The sequence below is a fragment of the Syngnathus typhle genome, linkage group LG11 (genome assembly GCF_033458585.1).
Source record: "Syngnathus typhle isolate RoL2023-S1 ecotype Sweden linkage group LG11, RoL_Styp_1.0, whole genome shotgun sequence".
In the NCBI taxonomy this organism is placed as follows: Eukaryota; Metazoa; Chordata; class Actinopteri; order Syngnathiformes; family Syngnathidae; genus Syngnathus; species Syngnathus typhle.
The window spans coordinates 9,639,437-9,663,474 of record NC_083748.1 but is presented as its reverse complement, the minus strand read 5'-3'; the positions used below and the strand labels follow the sequence as shown (position 1 = coordinate 9,663,474).

General features: G+C 42.8%; 1 protein-coding gene across 3 annotated transcripts; it reads right to left on the bottom strand.

Annotated features, from left to right (window-relative positions):
- Window positions 1–2,925: 2,925 nt before the first annotated feature.
- LOC133162531 (vitamin D3 receptor B) lies at window positions 2,926–22,214 on the bottom strand. Of its 3 annotated transcripts, none has more exons than XM_061291777.1 (10): window positions 22,105–22,214; window positions 21,401–21,474; window positions 13,858–14,005; window positions 13,005–13,135; window positions 11,671–11,867; window positions 11,169–11,268; window positions 10,401–10,581; window positions 9,336–9,487; window positions 9,052–9,168; window positions 2,926–8,531 (listed from the first exon to the last, which is right to left on the bottom strand). In XM_061291777.1, exons 3-10 carry the CDS (start codon window positions 14,001–14,003, stop codon window positions 8,278–8,280), a joined length of 1,278 nt encoding a protein of 425 aa, XP_061147761.1. In that variant the 5' UTR covers window positions 14,004–14,005; window positions 21,401–21,474; window positions 22,105–22,214; the 3' UTR covers window positions 2,926–8,277. The 3 variants fall into 3 exon arrangements, with proteins under 3 accessions (XP_061147761.1, XP_061147762.1, XP_061147763.1); XM_061291778.1 differs by having other exon boundaries at window positions 22,101–22,175; XM_061291779.1 differs by lacking the exon at window positions 22,105–22,214 and adding an exon at window positions 21,739–21,966.
- Between the last annotated feature and the right edge of the window lie 1,824 nt (window positions 22,215–24,038).

The window sequence follows — 24,038 nt, the reverse complement described above, 5'->3', positions numbered from 1 at the left end:
GGATGTTTTTTTTTTTTTTTGTGGGGGCGAGGTAACCTTTGCTGTAAATGGCAATTGTGATTCGGAGATTGAAGAGCAGACGCATTAGATCTAGATATTAAAAAAATGTTTTCCACTATCAAGTACAATCAACTGAAGTAAAACTCTTATCAGGAGTTCTGAAACTATTTTGGCTTTCATTGCACATGACTTGACTGTAAAAACAAATAATACTGAGAAGATCATCTATGAGGTTGTTCTTTCCGTTCATCTATTTACTTTACTCATATTGGGAGAGAAACCCAATGCGATCTCTCAGCGGGACATTTTTAGGTCTTTTTTTTTTTGTGTGGAAGATTTAGCAAGACATTCCAAACGTTTCTGATCAGGGTGGACCCATTCATTGGCCATTTAAAGAAAAACTACACATTTGTTACACACACTCGCACAGACACAAGCATGCACGCACACACGCACACACACACTTCAAACTGGAACAACGTGCAGAATAACTTGAGTTTATCATATGCTTTCATTCACATTGAAGGCACACAGCTGCTAAAATACAACATTATATTCCATGAATAGAATGAAAACAACATTGTGAGTTCAAACTGTGTCACACGGGAACACCTTGGAGAAGTTCCATTCGAAACCTTATAGCATGTATAATGTCATCTGGGCTGTTATGGAAGCCACATGACTCAAGTGGCTACAAAGTGAGTAAACACATTGTTATGTCCGAGTGTGTGTAGTATAGATTTAGAGCACGAGAAAAGCATGAGGAAAGTTTCATATATACATAGTATGTATATGTGTATATACACAAATATGTATATATTTACAGAAGACCAGCCTCGAAGCTCTGTGGTTAGAGCACTGGTCTTCAAACCCAGGGGTCGCGAGTTCAATTCTCTGTTCGCCTCGTGCCTGTGTGGGTTTTCCCCGGGAACTCTGATTTCCTCCCACATCCCAAAAATATGCTTGGTAGGCCGATTGAGCACTCCAAATTGCCCGTGAGTGTGAGTGGCGATGGTTGTTTGTCTCTGTGTGCCTTGCGATTGGCTGGCAACCATTTCAGGGTGTCCCCTGCCTACTGTCCGATGACAGCTGGGATAGGCTCCAGCACACCCGCAACCTCCGTGGGTATGTATATACTATGTATATATATATATATATTCATTTATTTATTCAGACTCAAGGATCATTTCATCTTCAATGAACCTAGTGTAAATGTTTTTGCAATGTGAGATGACCAAGAACTTCACACAGCAAGATCGCCATCACGATATCAATGATGCATGCATTATTTTCCCCATCTTCTCAACACACCCCATGCTTGCATTTTGAGCCTCGTGAGAAAGCAGTGTCCTCGCAGAGAGCCGGAGAGGAGAGGACTTTCATGCGTTCCTCGCATTCTGTACTAAAACCGCATGCTTGCTAGAGCCCTAATGACATTTGGATGACTCGCATAAAAAAGGGCATCCAACTTCCAATTTGAGCGGAAGCTTAATCAATGGACATGCAGTGAGGATAAAGGTCAATCTGTGCTTTGCATTTTGAATGTGAGCCAAATTATTTTCAGTTTTTATTTCTTTGCACGCTATGTTTTCATGTTTTGTTTGAAATCAAACTCTTGACTATCTCCGTCTAACACACACACACACACGCAAGCTTATTATTACTGGAACGCACCAACTGCAAGTGGGTATGCGCCATATCCAACAGTCTTCTCAAAGTGGGATTACAAAATAAAACACTCACTGACGAAAATGATTTTTTTTAAGAAAAGGACGGAAAGGACGACTGAGCTTTTCTTTTTCATGATATCCTGAAGTGTCATTGTGGTCCTCTTCTTGTCTTGACTTTGGTTTGAGCCATTTTGTTCATATGTAAGCTTTGTGTATCTTCTGGACTTTGAGAGGTTCCACGATACGTCACACTTGGTTTTTGTAAAGTTATGTCCACCATCCTCGGAATCCACCTGACCTTTACATACCTGAACAATGCCTGAGATAGCAGTTAGTGACTGATTCTTATGACATATGGACATGAACGTGCTCTCAGTAACCCGTCATCAAAGCATGGGGGTGTATTGTTTCTTCTCGCTCTGCTGGGACGCGAGGCTGCCAAAACGTGCTCACCTAGGGGATGTCGCTGCAACCAGAGCCTCTCTTTTCCTTCACCTAACCTCATGCACAGATGCGACGGTTTGAGCAGACCGCAGGAGCGCAAGCTTATCAGCAGGCAAAACAAGTGCGTCTGCTTCGCACCAGGCGTGACGATTAACTGTCGAGCTAAGACTGGATTTCTCTGATAACCTTTTATTTGTCGCCCCAGTAGATGTGCAGTAGAGATGGGCTCAAATCTCATCCGGCATATTGTACACTTGCCAGATGTGTCTTGATATTCAGTCTGCGTGTTTAAGTGCCGCCGCAGCTTTGTGGTCAGGCTGTCCGCGAGCGACTAACTGTGATGTCAACTGCTCCTGACCAGCCTGTCACAGGTCATCGGGTCAGGGATGGCTTGTTTGGCTCATTGGGTATGAGACACTGCTCTCTAGCGGTTAGTTGGTAAACTACATTTATTTACAGGCAGCCGCACGACATCCATCTGATTTTCTCTACTGATTATTCCAAAGGTGGGAAAGGTTTCTCATGGTCTGCTATGTTCTTTCATTTGTCCCACCAAGCATTTACATGATCAACACTTTGTTGCATTTAGCAGTTTCCTTCCTGAAATTGCTTAATCAAAATGTTACGTTTTGTTTTGTTCTGTATTAAATTGACTTGTTTTAAAAATGTATAATGAACATTTTCATTTAATAAAATAATTGTTCATAATGAAATTACATAATTGAAGGTTGCGGGAAGCTTGAGTTCCTAACTGGTAAACAATCGTGTGCAGTGGATGTTCCCTCAAAATATTTCCCACAGAAGAACTCTGCACTGTACAAGTGTTTATTTTTGATTTGCAAAACATCAGACAAAATAATATTACATAGACATCAATTTATAATAGAAAAGAGATCTTTGAGAGAAAATAAAGACACAAAAGATAAAATTGCAATTGCAATAAAATTTAGGTGATTTAAATTTTTCTGATAACTAAAGCCAAGCGTGACCTATACATTAGGCCTTTTGTGGCAAATAGAGTCAATCAGTATGCGCGCATTACATAAGATTACATTAAGTGCTTTTGTTGGTTTAGGCATTTGAATTGAACGTGGCGTAATTTGGCTTCATAAAGAAGGACTAGAATTCAATGCCAAATTCAGAAGTACTACATCATAAGTCAGATTCTCTCCCAGTCACAAAGCTGGGGAACGTGGTGTCCCTGCAGTAAAAAGGCCATGTAGCACACAGCTCAGGGTAAGTCGTCATGGCAATAATGTTCCTCTTTATATTAACCAAAAAACAACTCTAATCATTCCATTCAGTGTTTACCTGAAGCAGTTTGACATGAGTACAAAAAGTGATCTCTCTCCAATGAGTACCACTATATTCCTATTGGGGGGGGGGCTCACTTTGGACTATGCCCGCATTATGTAGTGTTTCTAACTTGGTGATGCTTGGCAATTAAAAAATATATATATATATAAATAGAACAAACGGGGGTAGAAGCAGCATTGCATGTAGTGTATACTGAAGATGTCGCCTCTCCTAATTCCCTTCGTCGGACCAAAAACGGGTCGGGAATGACACAGGTGAGGGAGTAGACTTCAGACAGAAGATATGAGGAGAAAGAACGCGGGGGCGGGGCACTGTAGAACTTCAACCACACATATAGTAGAACCAAGTGGGGCTAACACACCTCTCATTGCTCCATCAGCCACTGGAGTTCCTCTGGACACTTCCCTAACAAATTACATCCTCTCCAAGGTTTGCCTTTACAAACCACAGTGGCTTTAAAAAGTCTACACATCCTCTCGAAAAACTTTCAACACGAATGATAGCCTGTAGGGGATTGCAGCCATTACTTGCCAGAAATTCCTGCAGCTCCTTCATCTCATGTGTGAACGTATCTGACTGATCACATTCAAACTAATCTATACATGCCTCTGAGCATTTCCAACACTGAGATTCTTCTGACAAGTATTTCCAAAGCTTTAGCTGGACCTTGGAACAAAGTGAAGACAGTCATTATACAAGTACATAAAATATGGCACCATTGTGAGAACTGGAACAGGAGAAGTGGACATCTCTGTTAAACGAATGTAAAGACCAGAGAGAGAAGGAAAACACTGAAGGAATTTCTGGCAAGTCATGGCCTAAATATGACAATAATTGACTTATTTTCTTTCACACGAAAAAAAGATTATCCAGCCATTATATTTTTTCGAGGTGTGTAGACATTTCGTTTTCATTCCACTCTCTAAGTATACATGTCAAGGACAATGCTGCAAAGCGCTTTCTAGCCAGTGAGAGCCCCGTGGGTGTAGGCACAAGATTTCATAAAAACACCACTGGTATTTTGTGTGTTGGTGGGAACGGAGGGGGCAATGCTTAGTATGAGAAGACAACTGTACAATGACAACAAACAAACTATCAACAACTTCATTAGCTGGACTCTCCCCAAAATCTGTGAGATATCTCTGAGGTAATCATTGAAGTATGACTCATTAGACAGCAATAAATACCAATATGAATACAAACATTACAAAAGTAAAAACTGAAGCAAATGCTAAAGCCAAAAAAAAAAAAAAAAGAGCTAAAAGAGGTAGGTTGTTTCTTATTAGGTTGACGACGGTGTACATCCATTGTGGAAAATCTTCGTCTTAAGAACTACATTTAAGTTGATTCCATTACAATCCCTGTCGTAAAGGCGGGAATGAAAACTCCAAATAGAACGTGTGGGCGGGCGGCGAGACGGCTATCATACCTGCTTTATGGACAGGATTTGTAATGGCAACAGTCATACGGACAAACTTTCAAAAAGAGAAACAAAATAGTATATCTGTAAAGCTTGCTGGTGATAGTGTACCATGATGTGTATATTACAGGTATTACGGTATGCAATGTCATTCTTGTTGACTAGACCGCTACTATCTCAACAAAGATGGTCGCATGTCACGCGTGGTGGATCTCCGTTGCAGTAGAATTTACAAGGTCCAAAAATCCAACAAGCACCAACCACATTGTTACAATGGTTTGAAGCAGCTTTGTATGGTGAATACAAACAAGAAAACCTCGTGTCAATATGAGCAGATCCATGATATGTACAATGAGTCAGTCATGGGCGCCAACGTCAACGTTACTTTTGTCCTCTACAATTTTCCCGCTCGGCTCAGAAATCCTCACCGGAGAACTCACTGACCCTGTTCTCGTTTGGAGGAAAGCCTTCCTATGGCACTTTCGCATTCCCCAAAGTTCCCTACTTGGACAAAACACGCGCATATCTACAAAGAAATATTACGACTGCACTGAAAAGAAAAGACCAGCACAAGAAAGCTCTAAAGTTATCTGAATGAAGAATGGAATATTACATGGGGAAAAAAAAGTTTTTGAGATAGTTTTTTTCTTTTCAGTGTCGCCTTACTACTCCTCTGTACACGTCAATACTGCATTACTATCTTTAACCTACATACAGCAGTAAAAAAACGTTCCAAAAAAAAAAGTACACGTGGTGGCCTACTGCCTCCAAGAAACTCTATCGTCACTTTTGAGGACATGAACTGTATCGGAGAAAACCAAAACTGTCGTTACATTAACGGGGAAACATTTTGCAATATATTTCCCGTGCAGTTGGATTGGCACAAGTCATCAATAGTAGAAGAGTTGGACTTATGCCACAGTGAAAGAGAACGGTCCTGCTGGTGAGTCAGTTTGGGCTGCACAGTTTAAAGCGACAATGCTCTCCCGATGACAAACGAGGAGCAGCGCGAAGGCTGCAAGAGTAGCCCTGAGATGATGTCAGTGGAAGCGTCATAAAAGGTCTGGCACAGGAAGCCTGCATAGCCAATCACAGGAACTACTTTCGCCCATGTCAGAAACTATTTGACATCACATCGCTACCGTGAAAATAGCTTGAACGCAACGCAACCCCCGTGAAAATAGTCCACGCGTGACAGGAAGGGGCGGATTTGTGATGTGCATGCGGCATACTATCTATCAAGCAATCTACAGATCCGTTTTCTTCGGGCAATTTCATCGTGGCACCAAATAATACAGCGGCCTCTTAAGTATCAAATGTGACTAATGACTTAATAATCAAACTGGGTCATTCCAAAACTAGAGCGAGTTCATCAGTTGATCACAACAAAGTGGAAAACGGCAATATTGTGTATTGCATATTTGTTTTGTATATCCATTTAAATACTATTTAGAATTCTCTTGCATTTACATTTAAATCTGTCATCTTCACGACATTTGCTTTACCCTGATACAAAGTCTTTTGTTTTTGCAGTGTGTCCTCAATGGGACAAAAAAATTAAATAGATCGATGTTTTCTTGTAAAATTACAACCTTAATCTGGATGTCGGGGGATACGGATATTCTATTTCTTTAATCATGTATTAACATAAGGGCTTCGATCCTGTACTATTTCACCTTTTACTCTTTTTTCTTTCAAATGTCCAACATCACTTATATTACAATGGAATATTTTTCACTCGCATAATAAGAAATTCTCACACATTTTTTCAGTTTCTCAACATTAAAACTCCATTCCCATTTTAGTCTTAATACTACAAGTATATTTCTTTCAAACCATAAAATGTTTTTTGTTTCCGTGATACTGTTTTTAAACAGTCTTATTTTACGTTATTACAATTAAAATGTTTTTCTGTTTTTAACCGGCTTATTTTATGTTATTACAGTTAATGTTTTTTTTTTTTAGTAGAACCAAATACACAACTTTTCTCAAAATTCCGATATGAATTATCTAGAGCAGGAACTATACTCTGAGTTATATTGAGTAATACAAGGCTGAAATTGCATCTCTGGTCACCCTAACTTAACACGATGACTTTTATGCACTGCATATGTGGTCTTTAGACAAAACAGCCACTAGGGGGGGCAAACTGCACACATGAGCCATCTGGAGGGCCTTTGGGAGGAGTTGCACACCAACCACAACCAGTCTCAGACTAGTTCTCAGATGTTCTAGAAAATTCAGGGTATTATAAGTGCCAAGGCGTGAAGCAACTTGCAAAGTTTCACGCCCACCGAGCTCATGATATTCCACCGAAGAACAATTCTTGAAATTGTCTTGGGGAAGATACAGGGACATATAGAATAAAATAAACAATTCTGAAGCAATTATATCCATTTCTAAGCCAACTCCAAGTATGGTTTGCAGCCATCCATTAACAAGTCAGGTCTCTTACCGGAGCCTTAATTCACTAATCCAGTTAAATTTGGCATTTAGCCCTTTAAAATCTGTGATATATAGAGTATACAGTCTTGAATAAATGGTGATACAACAGTGCTTAGGATACACATGGTAGCAATTAGCTATTTACAAGGAATTAACTATATCATTAGAAGCTTTAGGAAAATAAAGAGCGACAAGCCATAATGTTGGCTCGGTTTGATTGACCGTTTGCAGTTCGAAAGAAAGAAAGAAAAAAATTGTAGCTAACACATTTAGTGGCTGATTCTCACCTCCAAAAACCAGGCAAACCAAAATTCAATCCACTAAATGACAGACTATACTCTGCAATCTAAAGTGAAATACTGACCGTTTTCCTTCATGGGCTGTTAGGTTAGTCAGAAAAAAAAAAAGATTGTGAGCGTGTCATGCGGTCGCACGCGAAGCGAGCAGCAAGATGGTTTTCCGAGATGGCAGAGGACCATACCTTTGGCAAGAGATGAAAGGTTGGTATACATAAATACACACTGCCTTGGAGACAAGCAGATGACCATAAAAAATGACAACTTGTAAAGTAATGCAGAGGCACTGATTTCATCCGATAAAACGTCGTCCGTACTGTATCTAAAGCATCCATAGAGGTGATAGTAATATAAAACAGCCCCGGTAAAAATAAAATAAAATAAAGAGGTAGCTCAACGGAATGGCTAAATGAATAACTGAGTGTGTTTGTTGTTGTGCACCGTGTGTGTACACAAAATGTCCTGACATTTGAAGCAGCGTTGATTTTTTTAAATAGACAAAAAAAAATAAACACTGTAAAGAGGCAGAAGTATGCTTAGCTTAAGTTGTACTGAATGTAGTTCCCTTGTTTACTGTCGCTTAAACATCTGCTTGCTCGCCTTACGGACTCTTGAAAGAGACACGCATCCAGATACTCATCGGCTCCCACCCTCCATTTTGTACCCACACGGGTGCGGTCGCCCCTTAGGACACCTCGCTGCCAAACACCTCCAGCACCAGTGGGGTGAGCTGCATGCTGTGCTCGGGTTGGAAAGAGAGCGAGCGGTACTGTTTGGAGTGCTCCTCGTTGAGGCTGCGCAGGTCGGCCAGCTTTTGAATCATCTTGGCGTAGAGCAGGCTCCCGCCGGGGTGGTTGAGCTGGATGAAGGCCTGCAGAGTCTCGGACAGGCGGTCTTGGAGGGTTTCGATGCGCGCGTGGTCCTGCACACCTGGGCGGTCTGTGGGCAGGGGCGGAGGGAGGGAGGGAGGGGTTGGTGCTGAGAAATGATCATGGGTGCTGTTGACAAATGAGGTTTTCCCCAGAGTTTGGTTTTATACGGAAACAAGTGTCACTGGCATCAGGTTGCATGTTGAATGCATGTTGATCCACTAATTTTAGATTAGCGGGAGCAATGGTCTGCAATTTTAATGAGGATCTTCCAGTTAGTTCTACTCTATCTCCTTGCTTGCATAACTAGGTATATATAATGTATGTCTTGTGTTTTCTGATCGGAACGCCGTGACAAGCCATGAAACCCTTCTGGGTGAAGTTCTGAAGAATCGCATACAGTGGGGATAAATATTTGATAGCTCTGCTGAATTTGCTCACACGAAATCCTTCAATTTTTTGTTGTTGTTGTTGTTGCGCGAAGCCCAAAAATGATTCCGGATGGACGGAAGTCAAACAGCTCAACTTTGGTTTCTCCAAGTCATCTGTGAGTCACTAAGATGTCTTCATTTGCCTAACAATGAGCGTACCTGGAGAAAGCAAGCAGATGGCCATCAGCAGTACATGTTCCTCCTCATGTAGGCAAAGCTTCTTGAGGCCCACCTGGAACTTAACCAGCGGCTCCAGTAGTTCCAGAGTGTGGCCCGCTACAGCACAAACAACAACTTGGCATGATTATGTTGACCTGCACAGTCTAATGAGATTCCAAGCGACACGTGTATGCCAGCGGTTCTTTGAAGCTCTCAAGACAAGTCCCACAAATGAGGCAGCAGACAAAAGCAAAAAAAAAATGGGTGGTAACTTTTAGACTGACCTTTGGTGACATCACTGATCTGGTATTTAAAGTCAGGAGCACCGCAGCTCCAGGACATGTCTTCCAGGTTGAAGCTCTGATTTGAGCGAAGCATGATCACCTCAATGGCACTCGACTTCAGCAAGGCGATCTGATCTTCTGCTGTCAGCTCTCTGCGAGGGAAGATGCTAATGTGTTAGCGTACGCCAAGGGCTTGCTGTTACAGTAAATTAACAAATAATCGATCAAATGATGTCACGCTTGAGATGATGGATGCATATGCAGTGTTTCATACTGACAAACATGTTGAGATCAAGCATCGTCAACAAAACTGCCTCGAGCAAGGTCGCTGAATGTGTAAAGGGATGGAAATAGAATATGGATCTAGGAAGATCCTTTGACTCCTGAGCGACGGCCTGAGCTTAAGCGAATGAAGGCGAACAAACATTCCGTGGGTAATCCGAGCACATCCATCAAACGCAGTCGATGTCAACAACAACTAGCGGGAAATACGGGGCCTGGCTCACCTTAGCCGCAACTTTGAGGCGACCCTTACATGAGACACATTTTGTCCTACCAACGAGCGGGGGGGGGGGGGGGGGGGGGCGACTTTTCATAAAGTGGAGGTCATCAAGATGTTAATAAGGAACGAAAACAACTCAAAATAGAAAGTGGTTCCATTGTGACGCCGACACCAGTCATCTGATTTTCATTTTATAACGCATTTCCCACAATTCGGATGTGAACATTATTTTCCATTCCCTCAAATTAGCTGCTTCATGTTTTCCCTATTTGTGAGTCAGATGGATTAGAAATTATTGCGGGCGATAAAACCTGACTGTTATTTCGTCAGTAAGTGTGCTTTAAGGACTTTTATGTTCAACATAAAAATACATTGACTTTTATTGAATAGAAAAATATGTAAAAATATTTTAATTCATTTAATGCAGCGTTCATTTGGCCAGAGAAGTTCTCATGTCAATCTCTGGTTTTATGATGATCAAGATCTCTTCCAAGTTTATCATTTTGATATTGTGCTCTAGTTTAGCAGGCAGCAAATAAGACATGACATGAAGCTATCTATACCTGAAGCCCGGGATCATCTTGGCAAAGCCGATGACCTTCTGAATGCTGTAGGACACCAAATCGGCCAGGTGGGGAAGCATGGAGAAGCTGGAGGCTTCCTCTTCACTGGAATCGGGGCTGCTTCCTTGCTCCTGATACATCATCATCAAGTTGTTCAAATTCATTTTGGTGTCCACCGATTCTGCAGCAAAAGGGGGGAGAGGAAAATTAGACTAAGGGGATTAAAAAAAAAAAATCCATAAATACAAACTAAGTGAATGTCCAGCAGAACATGAGTAAGCGGCAGGGGAAAACGGATGACAGCCTTGAAAACACGTGAAGTACTTGAACATCAATGGGGTTATTTTCAGTCATTTGTTGGCGCTGCGTGTAGGCTATGTGACCGTGCCTCTCGCTGTGTGCACTGCATTAGTGACAGATGCATTAATGGACTCATGTTTACTAGCGTACGTCAGAGGTCTGCAGGGTACGAGGCCTTCAAAGGATTTCCACCGCATTCTCAGTAAACCACGACAAACAAATTATACAAGCCGCAAAAATAAGAGGAAAGTAGCTGGCTTGAAACAATTATAAATATTACGCTTTCCTAAATAGATTCTGTGATTATAAACGGAGGTTGACGTGTTGATGGCTCTTGCGAGGGGGGTTTATGCTCCTCTTGAACATTTACTTTTAAAGGCAACTGTGCTGGAAGGTCTATGTGAATTATTTCACCCAGCAGCCAATGTTGATCTTGAGAGACGTTTTCATAGAGCGAGAGCTTCTCACCGGGAGAGTGACTGAAGGAATCGGAGGAGGCGTCCGACAGAGAGTGGAGGGAAGCGGCTCTGCTGGCGCTGCGTGTCACTGGCCCCTCTCGCACTGGTGGCTACAAATGGAGACGAAGAGCACAGTGGAATATTATTTATTTACTGAACAAATGATTACTACAGTGGAAAAATCGGAGGGAAAATATCATTGATGCTTGTCGGAACTGAAACATGAGCAACCCATATGTAGTTTTAACACAGGACCAGAGATGACACTAAAGTTTATGTTGTTGACACTGTAAGCCCTTAATGTGATAATTACAAGTTTGGTTCACGCTACAAAACGTTTTCCTTTTGTCTTTAGTTGGGCGAAAAAAATGCTACTTATCAGCACTAGATGTCAGCAGCGAGATTCACAACAACCAGCTGTTTAGCAGCTGGTGAACAATTTTGGCAACGCAACCCAGTCGTGAACAGAATGTTCCTCCGTTTGTCGATGGATTGCGGAATGCGACACAAACCCGAAAGCGGCAGAAGTCAGAGTAGGAGTCGTCGAATGTTTTGTGGTGCGCCTCCACCAGCGTGGCAATGACTTGACTCTGTTCGTCGGTCAGCCGAGGTCGCCGCGCTTCCCTCTCCGCTTCGCGTTGGGCCTCCTCATCCTTTCGCCGTTGAATGAGGTCCTTCTTCCTCTGCACTTCCTCGTCTGTCAGGATGACTGTGGCGTGGAAAGGGCGGGAGGGGGGCAAAGAAACAAAGTCCATCATTCATTTATATATGTACGTGTTTTTCCAGACAGTTAACTAATCTATAGGAAGAAGGCCATCGCCTCTTTACCAATATATTTTGCATTGTGATGACAGCTATGTCAATATAGCATTGGGCGGGGGTGTTGTTGTTCTCTGGAGGAAGAGAATGGGAGGGGACCAGTCCACATGGAGACCCCCGCTGTACTGAACAACTGAGAACATTGTCTTTGTTCTGTGGGCTCCTTGTTGTTCCAGCCACTGAATTAGCTCACAGAGAACCAAAGAGAGCGAGAGTCCGCGAGCCGGCTGACAATAACATGCTGCTGTCTTTTTTTTTTTTTTTTACATAGTGTAACAGAGTGACAGCCCTAAGGTTCCTGTTTGACGCTAATGAACTTAGCTGCAACTGGGAGGGTTTTGAATGAAGGTACTATGTGTTGCATTTATTTCAATTTGCACGCACTACATGAAAACAAAGGGGGGGAAAGGTCTACGGAGCAGCAAGTGTTTGATCTTGAGCTGGAGAATAATTAGTCTTTACAATGCCGGCTGACTCCACTAGTTAAAACATGTCAACACTCTGATGGGGCCAACAACTCGGCGATACTTGACCCCAGTTCAAATATTAGGTAATATTTGAAAAAGCCACCTCATAACCCCCCCCCCAAACACCTTATAGTTCACTTTGATTCTGAGGAGAGTAGTAGGATAGTAAACAATATTTTGTAGTCACCGGGTTATTTCTTCTAAAAATTGGAACAACAAAAATAACAGATGGAAAAAAAAAAACATTATCTTATTCATCCAGTTTTTCTCGTTACAAAAGCATAGATTTCATAAAAAAAAATCGAATAATAGGTCTGGGAAAGGCCCACCTGTTGAGAACTTCTACCCTCTAAGTATCTTTTGTTTTATTGAGGCGATCCATAAAATTCAAAGTTGGTCTAACAGTATTAGATGACACAACCTTTTGGTTCTCCTTCAAACTGGGGTCCATGCTGCAAAGCTCCAAAACACAATAACCAGTGTAAACATTTACATGTGTATGGTGCAAAATCGAACACAATAAATACCTTGCAAGTATCTGGGTCAACAGTGATACTTACACTCTTTCATCATGCCAATGTCCACACAGCGTTTGAGCCGGCAAGCCTGGCAGTGGCGTCTGTTGTCCTTGGTGATGGTGCAACTGCCGTTAAAGGGACACGTGAAGGAAGCCTTGCGCTTCATACTGCGCCTAAATCGAGCGAAAAACATTCCAGTCGGTTATGCAACAACCTACTGTCAGATGACATAAATATGTTGAATTCACAGAAGAGCTAGTACTTACTTAAGAGCTTGCTTACTTTACTATGGTTGCAAACAGAATCAGTCAAGTCCAATCCGCAAACGTTAAAATGGAGATCATTTTTTTGTTTGCACCATTTTTGCATATCACTACCTCACAACGTCATCTTGAGTTTGATTAATCATTGTTCAGCCTGACCAGAAACAGACTCGGCTCAATTAAGTTTAGGCAGAGGCCAGATGAGCGAAAAGGACAGAGACTATTTAACACATTCATCTAAGCACACAAAAACCCGAGATTTTTTATTTTTTTATTTACTGTACTTGTCAGCCCAGGAATATTCATAGCATTAATAAGCTCAACCGGTTGCTTGGTATTAGTGTGCACACGGATGCTGTTTTCAATGTGTTCTTATGTAACTGCCGTGTGTGTGTGTGTGCGTGTGTGTGCATGTGAGTGGGAGGTCGTGCAACATAGGCAGGACCTGTGCATGCATACTAATGCGTATGTGAAGCAATGTGCTTTTCAGCAGGATAGTAAAAGCGGTTGCACAAAGCACACACTAAGCGCATGTACAATGTGAACACGGTTTGGAGCATGTGCTTCCGTTTACATCAACCCATCGGCATGCTTGTGACATCACCGCCAATTAGTGTGTGCCGTTTGTCTACCTGAAAAAGCCCTTGCAGCCCTCGCAGGTCATGGCGTTGAAGTGAAAGCCGGTGGCTTTGTCGCCACACACGCCGCAGATTCGAGGCACATTTCTGTCAAACTCATCAGGGGCCAGGGTGGATGTACTCACAACAGTGGGCTCCATTACTGAAAACAGACGGGAGAGGTTAGATGGAAAATGTGAGAAGTCCCAACAAATTAGGAAACCGGAATAATTCGATTTTTGCCACAAAGGAGAAGAAAAGTGTAACTTTGTGAGAGTCCAATTTTAAAGTCTTGAGATCACTACCTCTCGATACCTGCCAAACAGCTCCATTAAATATTTGTTCAATAACATTGGCGGTTCATGATGAAATGGTTTTCCTCTCAGAAGCCAATATTTGTTCACTAAACAGAAAGTTGTTCATTTTGGTGCCAGAATATTCACTTTATTCAATTCCTTATGTTTGTGAAACTAAAGTGTAAACTAAAGACACACCCACACGACAGTATCTGCTGCCTATTTTCATAATATCAATTCACAAATTCCTGTCATGTTTCTTCTCCCTGCAAGCCAGATAATGTCCCTTCCAGAAGCAGGGACCTTAACTTTCCAGTTTGTCCTTCGTAGGGTGTACTAAGGATTTTGTAAGGCAAACTGAGAGTTTATCTTGTCTGGAAAAGGATCGACCGCAATACGCAACAAGTGGAAAAATTCCTGTTCAACTCCAAAAAATGTGCGCTATATTTGTTTGCCCTTAGCGCTTGGGCATCTATTTCAATAAATGGCCTCGTGAAGGGGACAAAAAAAAAAAAACATGTCACCGAGAGGCCGGCATCCTCAAAAACAAATACGCACTGTCCTTGCCACAAAGCGCCTTTCTTATTATTTTCTTCGCTTCCACTGCAAAGCGGGACAGATGGCGAGAGGAAATGGCGAGTCAAGGGAAAGTAGGATGCAAACCTCAACAAAGTCACGAATGAACCGCGGCCAGCATGAAAATGTTTGGACCCGTCGCTCTATTACCGAGTCGTGTTATTTTCAACTTGTGAATATCACCAGACCATTTCTTCTTGTGCCACACCCATATGCAGACATGTTGACTAAAGCATATAAATAATACTATACAAAGGTTGTATACATAAAATTCTTACTGCTCCGGGCCTCACGCGGATATCGGTGCCTTGCGTTTCGCAGCATCACAAGATATCAACAATAATGGAAGTGTGTGGAAAGAGTGGAAAAGGCACAGCTTCACATTGCCTCAGCTACAAATATTTGTCGGGGGGGGGGGAGCAAAAACACGCAACAGAATGACAATAGACGATTGACAGGCTGTTGATAGAAAAGGCTGTTGGACCTCCTGCAAAACATGAGCTCAGGCCTGTTAATGGAAACACAAATCGGACTTTCTAATTATACAGGAAAGTGACACGCGGACGTGACGGCTTAATATGTTGAAACAAATTCAATGTTATTTCACACTGGCAAGGTGGCGCTTTTATTACTGCTGCTTCTCTTACCGTGTTGTTTTTCTCCCAGCCAACCCCTTCGCGCACCACTTTTACGAACAAAGGTCAACAGAAGCAGTAATCCTATCGGCCACGTTGCAGAGATTTTAAGGTCATCTTTTCGCAGTGGGGTACATGTCACACAAGACTTGATCAACAAACGCCGCAGCTAGCATTATAATAAAGGCCGCGTCATGATTGGCAGTTGCGCCACTACTTCAACAAAAAACACTGGCAACGCAAAAATGATATGCTCATAATAGTGGTAAATAAAAATCTGACTCCGATACTAAATAGCATTTAAAAAAATATTTGAATATGGATGGCATTTTATTTTAGACGTACACTCATGCTCCACTGAAGTAGTTCATGGCGCGCTACATGATAAATAAAATGAAAAATCATGTGCAAGTCAGCAACTCGCAGCAGGCACACTCATTCACTTTCCGATATCACTGACTAATGAGTGAAATCCGCCCTCTGCGGATCCATTGAGCCTTGACAGGCCATTACACTCAACACACGCTTTGTATTGAGAGGGGGCTCTAAATAATTCATCAGGTTATTAGACCAGATCTGTACTCATTCCAGTTTCAGACACGCAGTACGACAAACAGCTCGGAGCGACGGCTTTCCGCTGACTTACCTCACCTGAATAATATGCATTGTGTTTTCCACTATCGGCGGCATCAATCACACTTGTGTCGCAATAAGGACGACGACGCTGCTCACGGGCCGATTTGTTTGTGTTCTGGCAGGTATGTTTTTTTTTTCTTTCTTTACACCTCCTGGTTGGCTCGTCCGAGCTGCTGTGTCACTGAATGACACATTTGCAGACTTTACGGTCTTAGTGTGTATTTCTGTGTCACTTATATAAAGGTTATTTTAGCAAAAACCTCAATAGATTGTCAAGTGGTTTTACTGGTGCAGTGCAGCAAAAACTGATCCTGGCACCAGAAGTCACCTCGTGCCCTGAAAAAAAAAAGATCAGTTTGGGGAAACGCCCTTGTAATCGACTGGCACCAATCCATGCTGCATCGCCGCTCCCAATAGCAGGTAAATTCAAATATTTTTTCTTTGGAGTCATAACAATAAAGGAGCTTCCTCCAGAATGGAGTTGAACAGACCACATGCAGAATTATACATCACGTGAAGTGGAGAGCCACGTGACAAGTCTAAGTGAGTATAATCTTGCACCAGCAGAACATTTATGACTGCTACACGGAACAGAGTTTGTCAAATAGTCCGATCCTCAAAGTTGCGGTTTACTTCATGTGCTCTCGTTTTCCAAACACTGGTCAGAGTACAAGATTGATTTCGTTGCAATACCCCCGAGTGACCCATTATATCAAGTAAGCGCAAACATATCCAGTATGCTGAAGAGAAATGACAAATATTTATGGTCATATTCAAAGCAGAGGTTTATTTAAGCGCGCTTGCCTTGTGCAATCCTCGCACGGTGTCGCCATTGACAACCTCACGATACTTCTAACGCTGCCTATGTTACAATTGGTCAGAATCTCGCCTCGCCACGCAGACGTTTCTCATCTCCTTTCCTTCTGAATGGCCGTTTGCTGCAGTCAGGCGGGCACGGCACGGCATCAACCCACAGGAAAGCATCGTAGGTGAGGGTGAAGCGGGCCAGAGAAGAAGGAAGCGCGGGAGGGAGGGATGGGAGCTGTGAAAGTATACATAGATCCGGCCAATGAAAAAGGGAGTGACCTCCATGTGACTTTCGGGGTCACCTAGCCCAAGTGTGCCCTTCTGCAGCGAGAAAGGGAGGACTCGTCTTAAGCCTTGGCACGGAGACACGTGCCAGACAAGACATCAACACAAAAATGTCTGTTTTATAAATCTCAAAAGCCAGCTAAATACACACATTTGTGGGACACTTGAATTACAGGCTAAAAATAAAAGTGTCTCATCCCTGTTGGCTGCTCCTCTTGGGAAGCATCAAGGGGAAAAAGTGATTTACTTTGCTTGGTGGAGTCACATTTTAGTATGTTAGTACTGTTGCAGAGCAAACCTGACAAAGATTCGCCATGTGTAAATCGATGTGTTTATTTTGGGAAGTGGGCGGAACTTATTGATGAAAGACATAAAAAAAAAACGGAAAGCTATCTGGACAAGACAATAGCTGCATTTCTATTTGTCCTTCTGATGTTCCGTTCTTAATTGGCAACTTGCCCCAATTACTCATTGGGTGTGTCCGTTTGACGAAATGAATGCCACATCTCAAATATATGTACCATAGATGCTTTCCATACCACAAACCGCTCATTTCTAGTGGGTGGGTGGGGTTGTGAGCGATTGAAACTAAAAAACCGCTAAACATTTGGGGGCGGGTTATTGGAATTTCCTTTGCCTGCAAACAACCAGAGTAGCCGAGTCAGTAGAACGTTATAGCATGAGAACAATAACAGACTCTAACAATAAGCTTAAAAGGTTTTCTTTTGAAATGTGGTAATAGCGGCTACACAAATAGAGCAATATAATAGAAATATAAAAATTCAGAGTTTTGGGTTGCTTCCGCTGATCTGAATGAGTATGCAGCGCGTTCACCTTGAGCTGAGCCAGGACAATTACTTCATTATTGAAGCCTCAATGCCAAAACACCATGGCAACAGAGAAAAACATATCAGGTTACTTTTCCCCCTTTTCAAAATGGAAATGTTTGCGCTGGCGTGTCGTGACTAAAAAAAAATATCGTAGGTGAAAAGGCGCTGCGATAAATAATGTTCGATTTTCATTTAGGTGCAATCCATCGTTGCGGAAAAGAATTTGGAAGCAGTTTAAAATGAAATGACATAATTGAGTTTTACTGATTGACTCATAAAGTTAATTTTGAGATTTGTTTCTTCACAAATGCAAACACACTTTTTGATACTTTAGAATAACGTACCTTGGCAGGCCAGATTAATAAAATGAACGAGCTGTTTGTGGCTTTTCCTATCTCTGAATTACTCATTTGAGTCTGAGTGGCAGTGTGTCCATCATAATCTATTAAAGCTTAATAGCTTTGATTTTTCTTACAGGTTTGTGCTCGGCAATGGTCACCATTCCGGTTAACGACCGCTTAACAGCGACTTCCCACCGGCAGGTAAACAGATGCTTTAATGCAGTATGCTCACCGTCACTGCCGCTCAAAAGCAAAAATGTGCATGCAATGTACGATGCACAAAGTTTGCACTGATGTCACCTGATGTTATCTCGTTACAAGCACACACACACAAACACACAAGACCAAATAAGAACCACCCAGATGTTAACCCTAACTTCCATCAAATTCAAAATATTTAACGCGGTACACCCAGAGCACTAAAACGTGCAGAAGAGGGATTGTCAAGTGGTAAATTCAAGAATAAAAAAAATTGGCATCACAGCCCAAGAATGCCAGCAATGAACTTTGATACCACATCCCAACACATACAAGTCGAAGCCAGAATGTCACCTAAACCACACATGAAGCATCTCCGACAGTCTAATCAGCATCCACCATTCAGCCAACAAATGGGCCTAAAGGTGTCCACGAAAAGTACTGTGGAAGGGGACGGATTGCAAAAAATATGAAGGAAAAAAAGTTGTGGCGCGAGAGAAGGGAGCCAAACGAAGGTGAAAATGTTTTAGCGCATACCTCGGGCGGGTCACAGCGAGTACAGAAGATACATAAAACAAATCAGATCTGGAATGACCCGGGTTACTCAGAAGGACGCCACAATGGAAACACATGGACTTTTATTTTACAGCACAGCCACCGCAAAAAAAAAAGGAGCAGGCGGGATGACGTGCGCAACAAAAACGGATATTTACAATAATGGGAGTTAATGCTTAGGTCTCCGGAGAGCACATGAATGAAGGAGAACAATCGGAGCAAACCACAACAACGCCGTCAATAAAGAGGTTTGCAATGCGGCAAAACAACTGGCGGAGTCGACTAGTCCAGTCCTGTCCCTTTTCTTCCTTCTCTCATGCGCGCCCTTGGCCTATCATGCTTTTTTTTTTCTTTCTTCTTCCTACGATCTCTGGGACTATGTTACAACAGCAGTAACAGCACATGACAAGGTGACCTGTGCCCCACACAGGAATGGGCTAAACTGGGTTGGAAGGGGCGGGGGTGCCGTGTCCAACATCTATGGTATATTGCTCCCCTACTCAGGCCCCTATTGCTGGCCAGCAAAGGGAGGGAGAGAGAGAGAGGTAGTGACGGCAACCTGCCCCTTATGCTGGGCCCCTTGCTGGACTCTAGAGAAGGGGAAAGGCAGAGAGAAGCCCACTCAAACACACACACACACACGTCGAGAGTCCTGTTTATGTCTTTGCTGAATTTGACAGGGAATGCGTATTCTCAAGCACACGGGTCATCCAAGGATATAACTGCTCAGCTCATAAATCCGCTGAAACCAATCTCATATAAGCATCAAAAACGCTCCTGACAATTGTCAATGATTACGAATGATGACCAAGTGGGTTGAACATAAATTGAATACCTGAGCCAAACGATTATGGGGAAGATCACAAGAAAAATTTGTTTGCAGATGTCATGTGTGAATGCTTCGGGGGAAAACAATAAAAATGGTCATTTTCAGCAAGTTAAAGGGACAGTCGAGTAAGAAAAATCATTCATATTCTAAACACCCACATTAGTCTAAACACTTTTGTGGACTACGACTTCCACCCGTTTTCGATTTATCTCAGGTGGCGGCCATTCTGCCAATTGCTAGCAACTGAAAATGACATCACAGTCCCTCAGGGCTCATGTGACAACTCTCACATCTGACCTGTTTTCTGGGTTTGGTCATGTGACATGCGCTGAAGCACCATGATGTCGTTTTCCATCAATAGCAATTGATCAAATGTCCGTCCCCTATAGAATATAGTTTTAACTTTCTTTTTTTTTACTTGACTTCCCCTTTTAAGAAAATGACCAGACAATTATTCAATGTATATTGAGTCCTTTTTTTCCCCCGAACATTTTGCTTTCCAAGAAGTATTCATTCTGCTTGAACAGCTGTCCATCACCATCAAATATATGTTTGGCCTACAAACCATCAGCCACAGGAGTTAACCACGAACCCGCAGACATCAGGGTGAACTTACGACTTCATTAGTTACAAAGGCAACCGAACATATGAGACACGTAGAGACAAGTGGCTCTTAATGGTACAACGAACCCCTTTATATGTTACACGTGAGGAGGAAGCCAGCAATTACTACGGCCACGAAAGAGGGGGGGGGGGCATCACCGCATGATATCTAATGGGCTGTACCTTCCCCACCATGCGCACGCACATCGCACATAGAAGTTCATAAACAACATGATGTAAATACATTTCATAAAGGAAACAATTATTTCTTAAGTTGACTTTGACGGGTTACATCGAGGAAATAGTATCTAGGAAATGTTCGCACTGAAGGAATCGAAATAACATTGTGCGTGCCATAAAACAGGTGTGGAATGCTAAGAAATAGATAGATTGTGAGAAATGAAGTACAATCAATGGAAGGGGTAGTAATGAGAACAATTAGTGCCTTAATGGATGGTATGTGGGGAGGGTTAGATGAGGTTTTTGTTGTTTCACCATTTTGACATGATACAACTTACAGAAAGAGACATCAATAACGACTGATCAGATATTTGATTGCTAATTTCCCCTGCCATTGTCCATAAACGAAATGCAGTCAACCACCCATGCCTACTTGGGATGATTAATTTGTCGCTATACAGGACATCCATCAGAAGCAAAAGACAGCAAAATGATTGACCGTCGAAGGCATCTTTGAAGAATTTAACAGCTATTTGCGAAACACATTTCAATATTGCCTTGATAGAAAATCCAAGCACACAATATCTTCCCAATGTCCATTTTACTTTGATGGTTATTTCCTATTTATATAACAAGTATGTGACATTACATGAGAGAAGTAATTCTGCCTTCGGGGATTTTTTTTTCCCAAGAGTGGGCATTTTACAAAGCAGAAAAAAGAAAATCAGTGAGCACCGCTGCATATTATGTGGCTAGCTTTGGCTTATGTGCGATAGAAATGGCTCACCTGAGGATTTGGCATGCCCTTGAACACTGGCTGAGACTTGAAAGCTTTCCTCCGTTTATCCCAAGATGTTAATCCTGTTCAATAGAAAAGCAAAAAGGCATGTGGCAAGTCAGTGGAAGGGGGCCTTCACCCTCGGACCTGACCAACAATTATGTAACGCAGAAATATCAACCCAAACATAACATGTCATCCGAAGTTGCGCAACGTTACTGATCGACATCCGCAAGTTTAGAAGACGGGACTGGCGTTCAAATGAAGCTGTCATAAGGAAGAGACATTTCCAAAAGTCACAGTTTGGACTTTAACACGTTGCTCTTGTGCAATAAGAGTTTTCATACCTTAACAGTTGAACACAACTCCCCCCCGCCCCCCATTAAGCCCCGAGTTGCTTTTGATCTTCTTCACACGCAGTCTTCGTGCGTGCACGATCCCATGTTGACGAAGTGGTTTCTTTCGAGACGACTGTGTTTTGCAAATCTTAGGAATGTGGGGAAAAGTCGTCCGCCCTTCCAGACGTCGGACTCGCACGCGGCGGCGCTGGTAGTGGCTAGCGCTGTTTAGCGTGGTTAGCAGGCTGCCTTTAACCATCAAACGCGGAGCAACTTCGAGCGTTTAAGCGGTGCCGAGCGGGTCAAACGCTGAACGGGAAAGCTGCTCGATAAAGCACAAACGCTTTAACATTTGTAGAAGAAATTCACACCTACTGTAGTACGACGACATATATCCTTAGCGTTTCTGTAACCAAATAGATGGCCATTACTTTTTGTTATGGACCGCCTCCTCCTTGGAGCCTCTACGGGAAAGAGGGATTTCCTCTCCGCCCACATAATGCTTGTAGCCAATCACGTGTGAGCTCAGCGGATCGGCCCTGATCTGGTTGGTGACACTCGTGCTTTGCAGTCAGCCGATTGGTCGGTGTTGATGTCCGTAACGCAACAATCCAGCCCCTAAAACAGGGGTGTGTCGTGACGTCAGAGGTAACGAAGAGGTAAACAACTTTGACCGCGTGAGCTTAAAGCAACATGGTTTTGCCTCCGAATGTTGCGTGCGTGTGGAGAGACCCCCGGTGCGGGGATTACCGCCACATCATTATCGACAATGCTCCCTCTCGATTGGCGGAGATTGTGAAATTTAGGCCATGTGTTTCTCTGCATCTCTTTGTTTATAAAACGACGTGTGATCAGTTCATGAAGACGTAAACGTAATTGTGTTCTTGTCTCTGGTCGAATGTCGAAATCGCGCCATTAGATGGACCTCGTTTTGTTTAATGCGTCTCGCCTCATTGTTTGACATCCTCAGAATGTGTGTTCGGTCAGGCGTGTGGAGACGAGGGGTGTGTCTACTCTGCAGTGCACTGGTAGGCTGCGAGGCAATGCCGCCGCTCTGGGCAGTGTGTTGCCATAGTACATTAACAATGCAAAGCACAGCGGCTGCAACGAAAATAGATGACTAAACAACGCCAATGCATAATATTGACGTTTCGTCGCGCTTTCCTTGAGTAAGGATCGAATCCGCTGCGCCTTCACGCTTCACTCGTTCAAATGGCATTTACATCCGCGGTCGTGTTGCACATGGGAGCTGTGGTGCAAGGAGGAAATTGTCGTACAAAGTGTGTGTGTGTTGCTGAGGCCAGTGGAGGAGGCCTATATGAAGGTCAGGGGTGTGTCTGTAAGAAAAACACCGTCGAGGGGGACAGATAGGAAGGGGAGAGGGAAAGAGGGAGAAGGGCCCCATCCGGCTTCATATATACGCTTCCAACTCAAATTGCTTTTGGACTCCTGCTGCAGGCCGAGTCAAAGCGCCATCTGCAAATTCCATAAGTTCAAAAGCTTTATCCACACACTTCCCTTAAATCTGTTTTACGTACATGTGTCCAATATCGTACTTAAAACTGATTATAAAAGGGAATAGGAAAGTGGCGGCCTGTGACCTCACTGATTGTTGATTTATTTATTGTTCAAAGTTGGACGTTTTTTTTACGGACCCAATATTTTTCAAACGCTGACAAACATTCAATATGTTTATGAATGATTTAAACACATAAATACACGATAAAATGAAACAAAGAGCTCATAAAATTTATTTCGAAGCGATAGTGTCAACTTTGTTTTGCGGAAAATTGCATTCAGTGTTATGGTTATCCTCCCAGTTTTCCTCTTCATCATTAATAATACCCATCTGTAATGGGATCGCAAAAAAAGCCAACGATGAAGAAGGATGGTTTGAACTTTTGAGGCATCTAGAATTCATTTTTAACTGCAATTTCGCCACTTTCGGGACACTGTACATAACACGCTTGTTTCGATCCGTGTTTGTGCACCGTCTCAAGCGCATAAACCTATTGCGGAGCCACTTGAGAAATGTGGTGAGCTGCCGATTCACACAGTGGCTGGTAGTAAAGTGTGTGGGTGTTAGGTTCATGCTCGTCTTTTATCCTGTGGCTTGGGCCCTGTCCAAGTCTGGCACCAGGGCCCGATTCGAGGAGCTCCGGTAGCAGGGATTTATTCGACTGTGTTACATCCATGTCGGACTTGTATTTTGGCTGGGCCAATTTGTGTCCTCAGATGCTCCGATTCTCACACTCAGCCAGGGTGATGTTTGGAAAGCATGAGGGTGGAAATCATAAATCAGAAACACT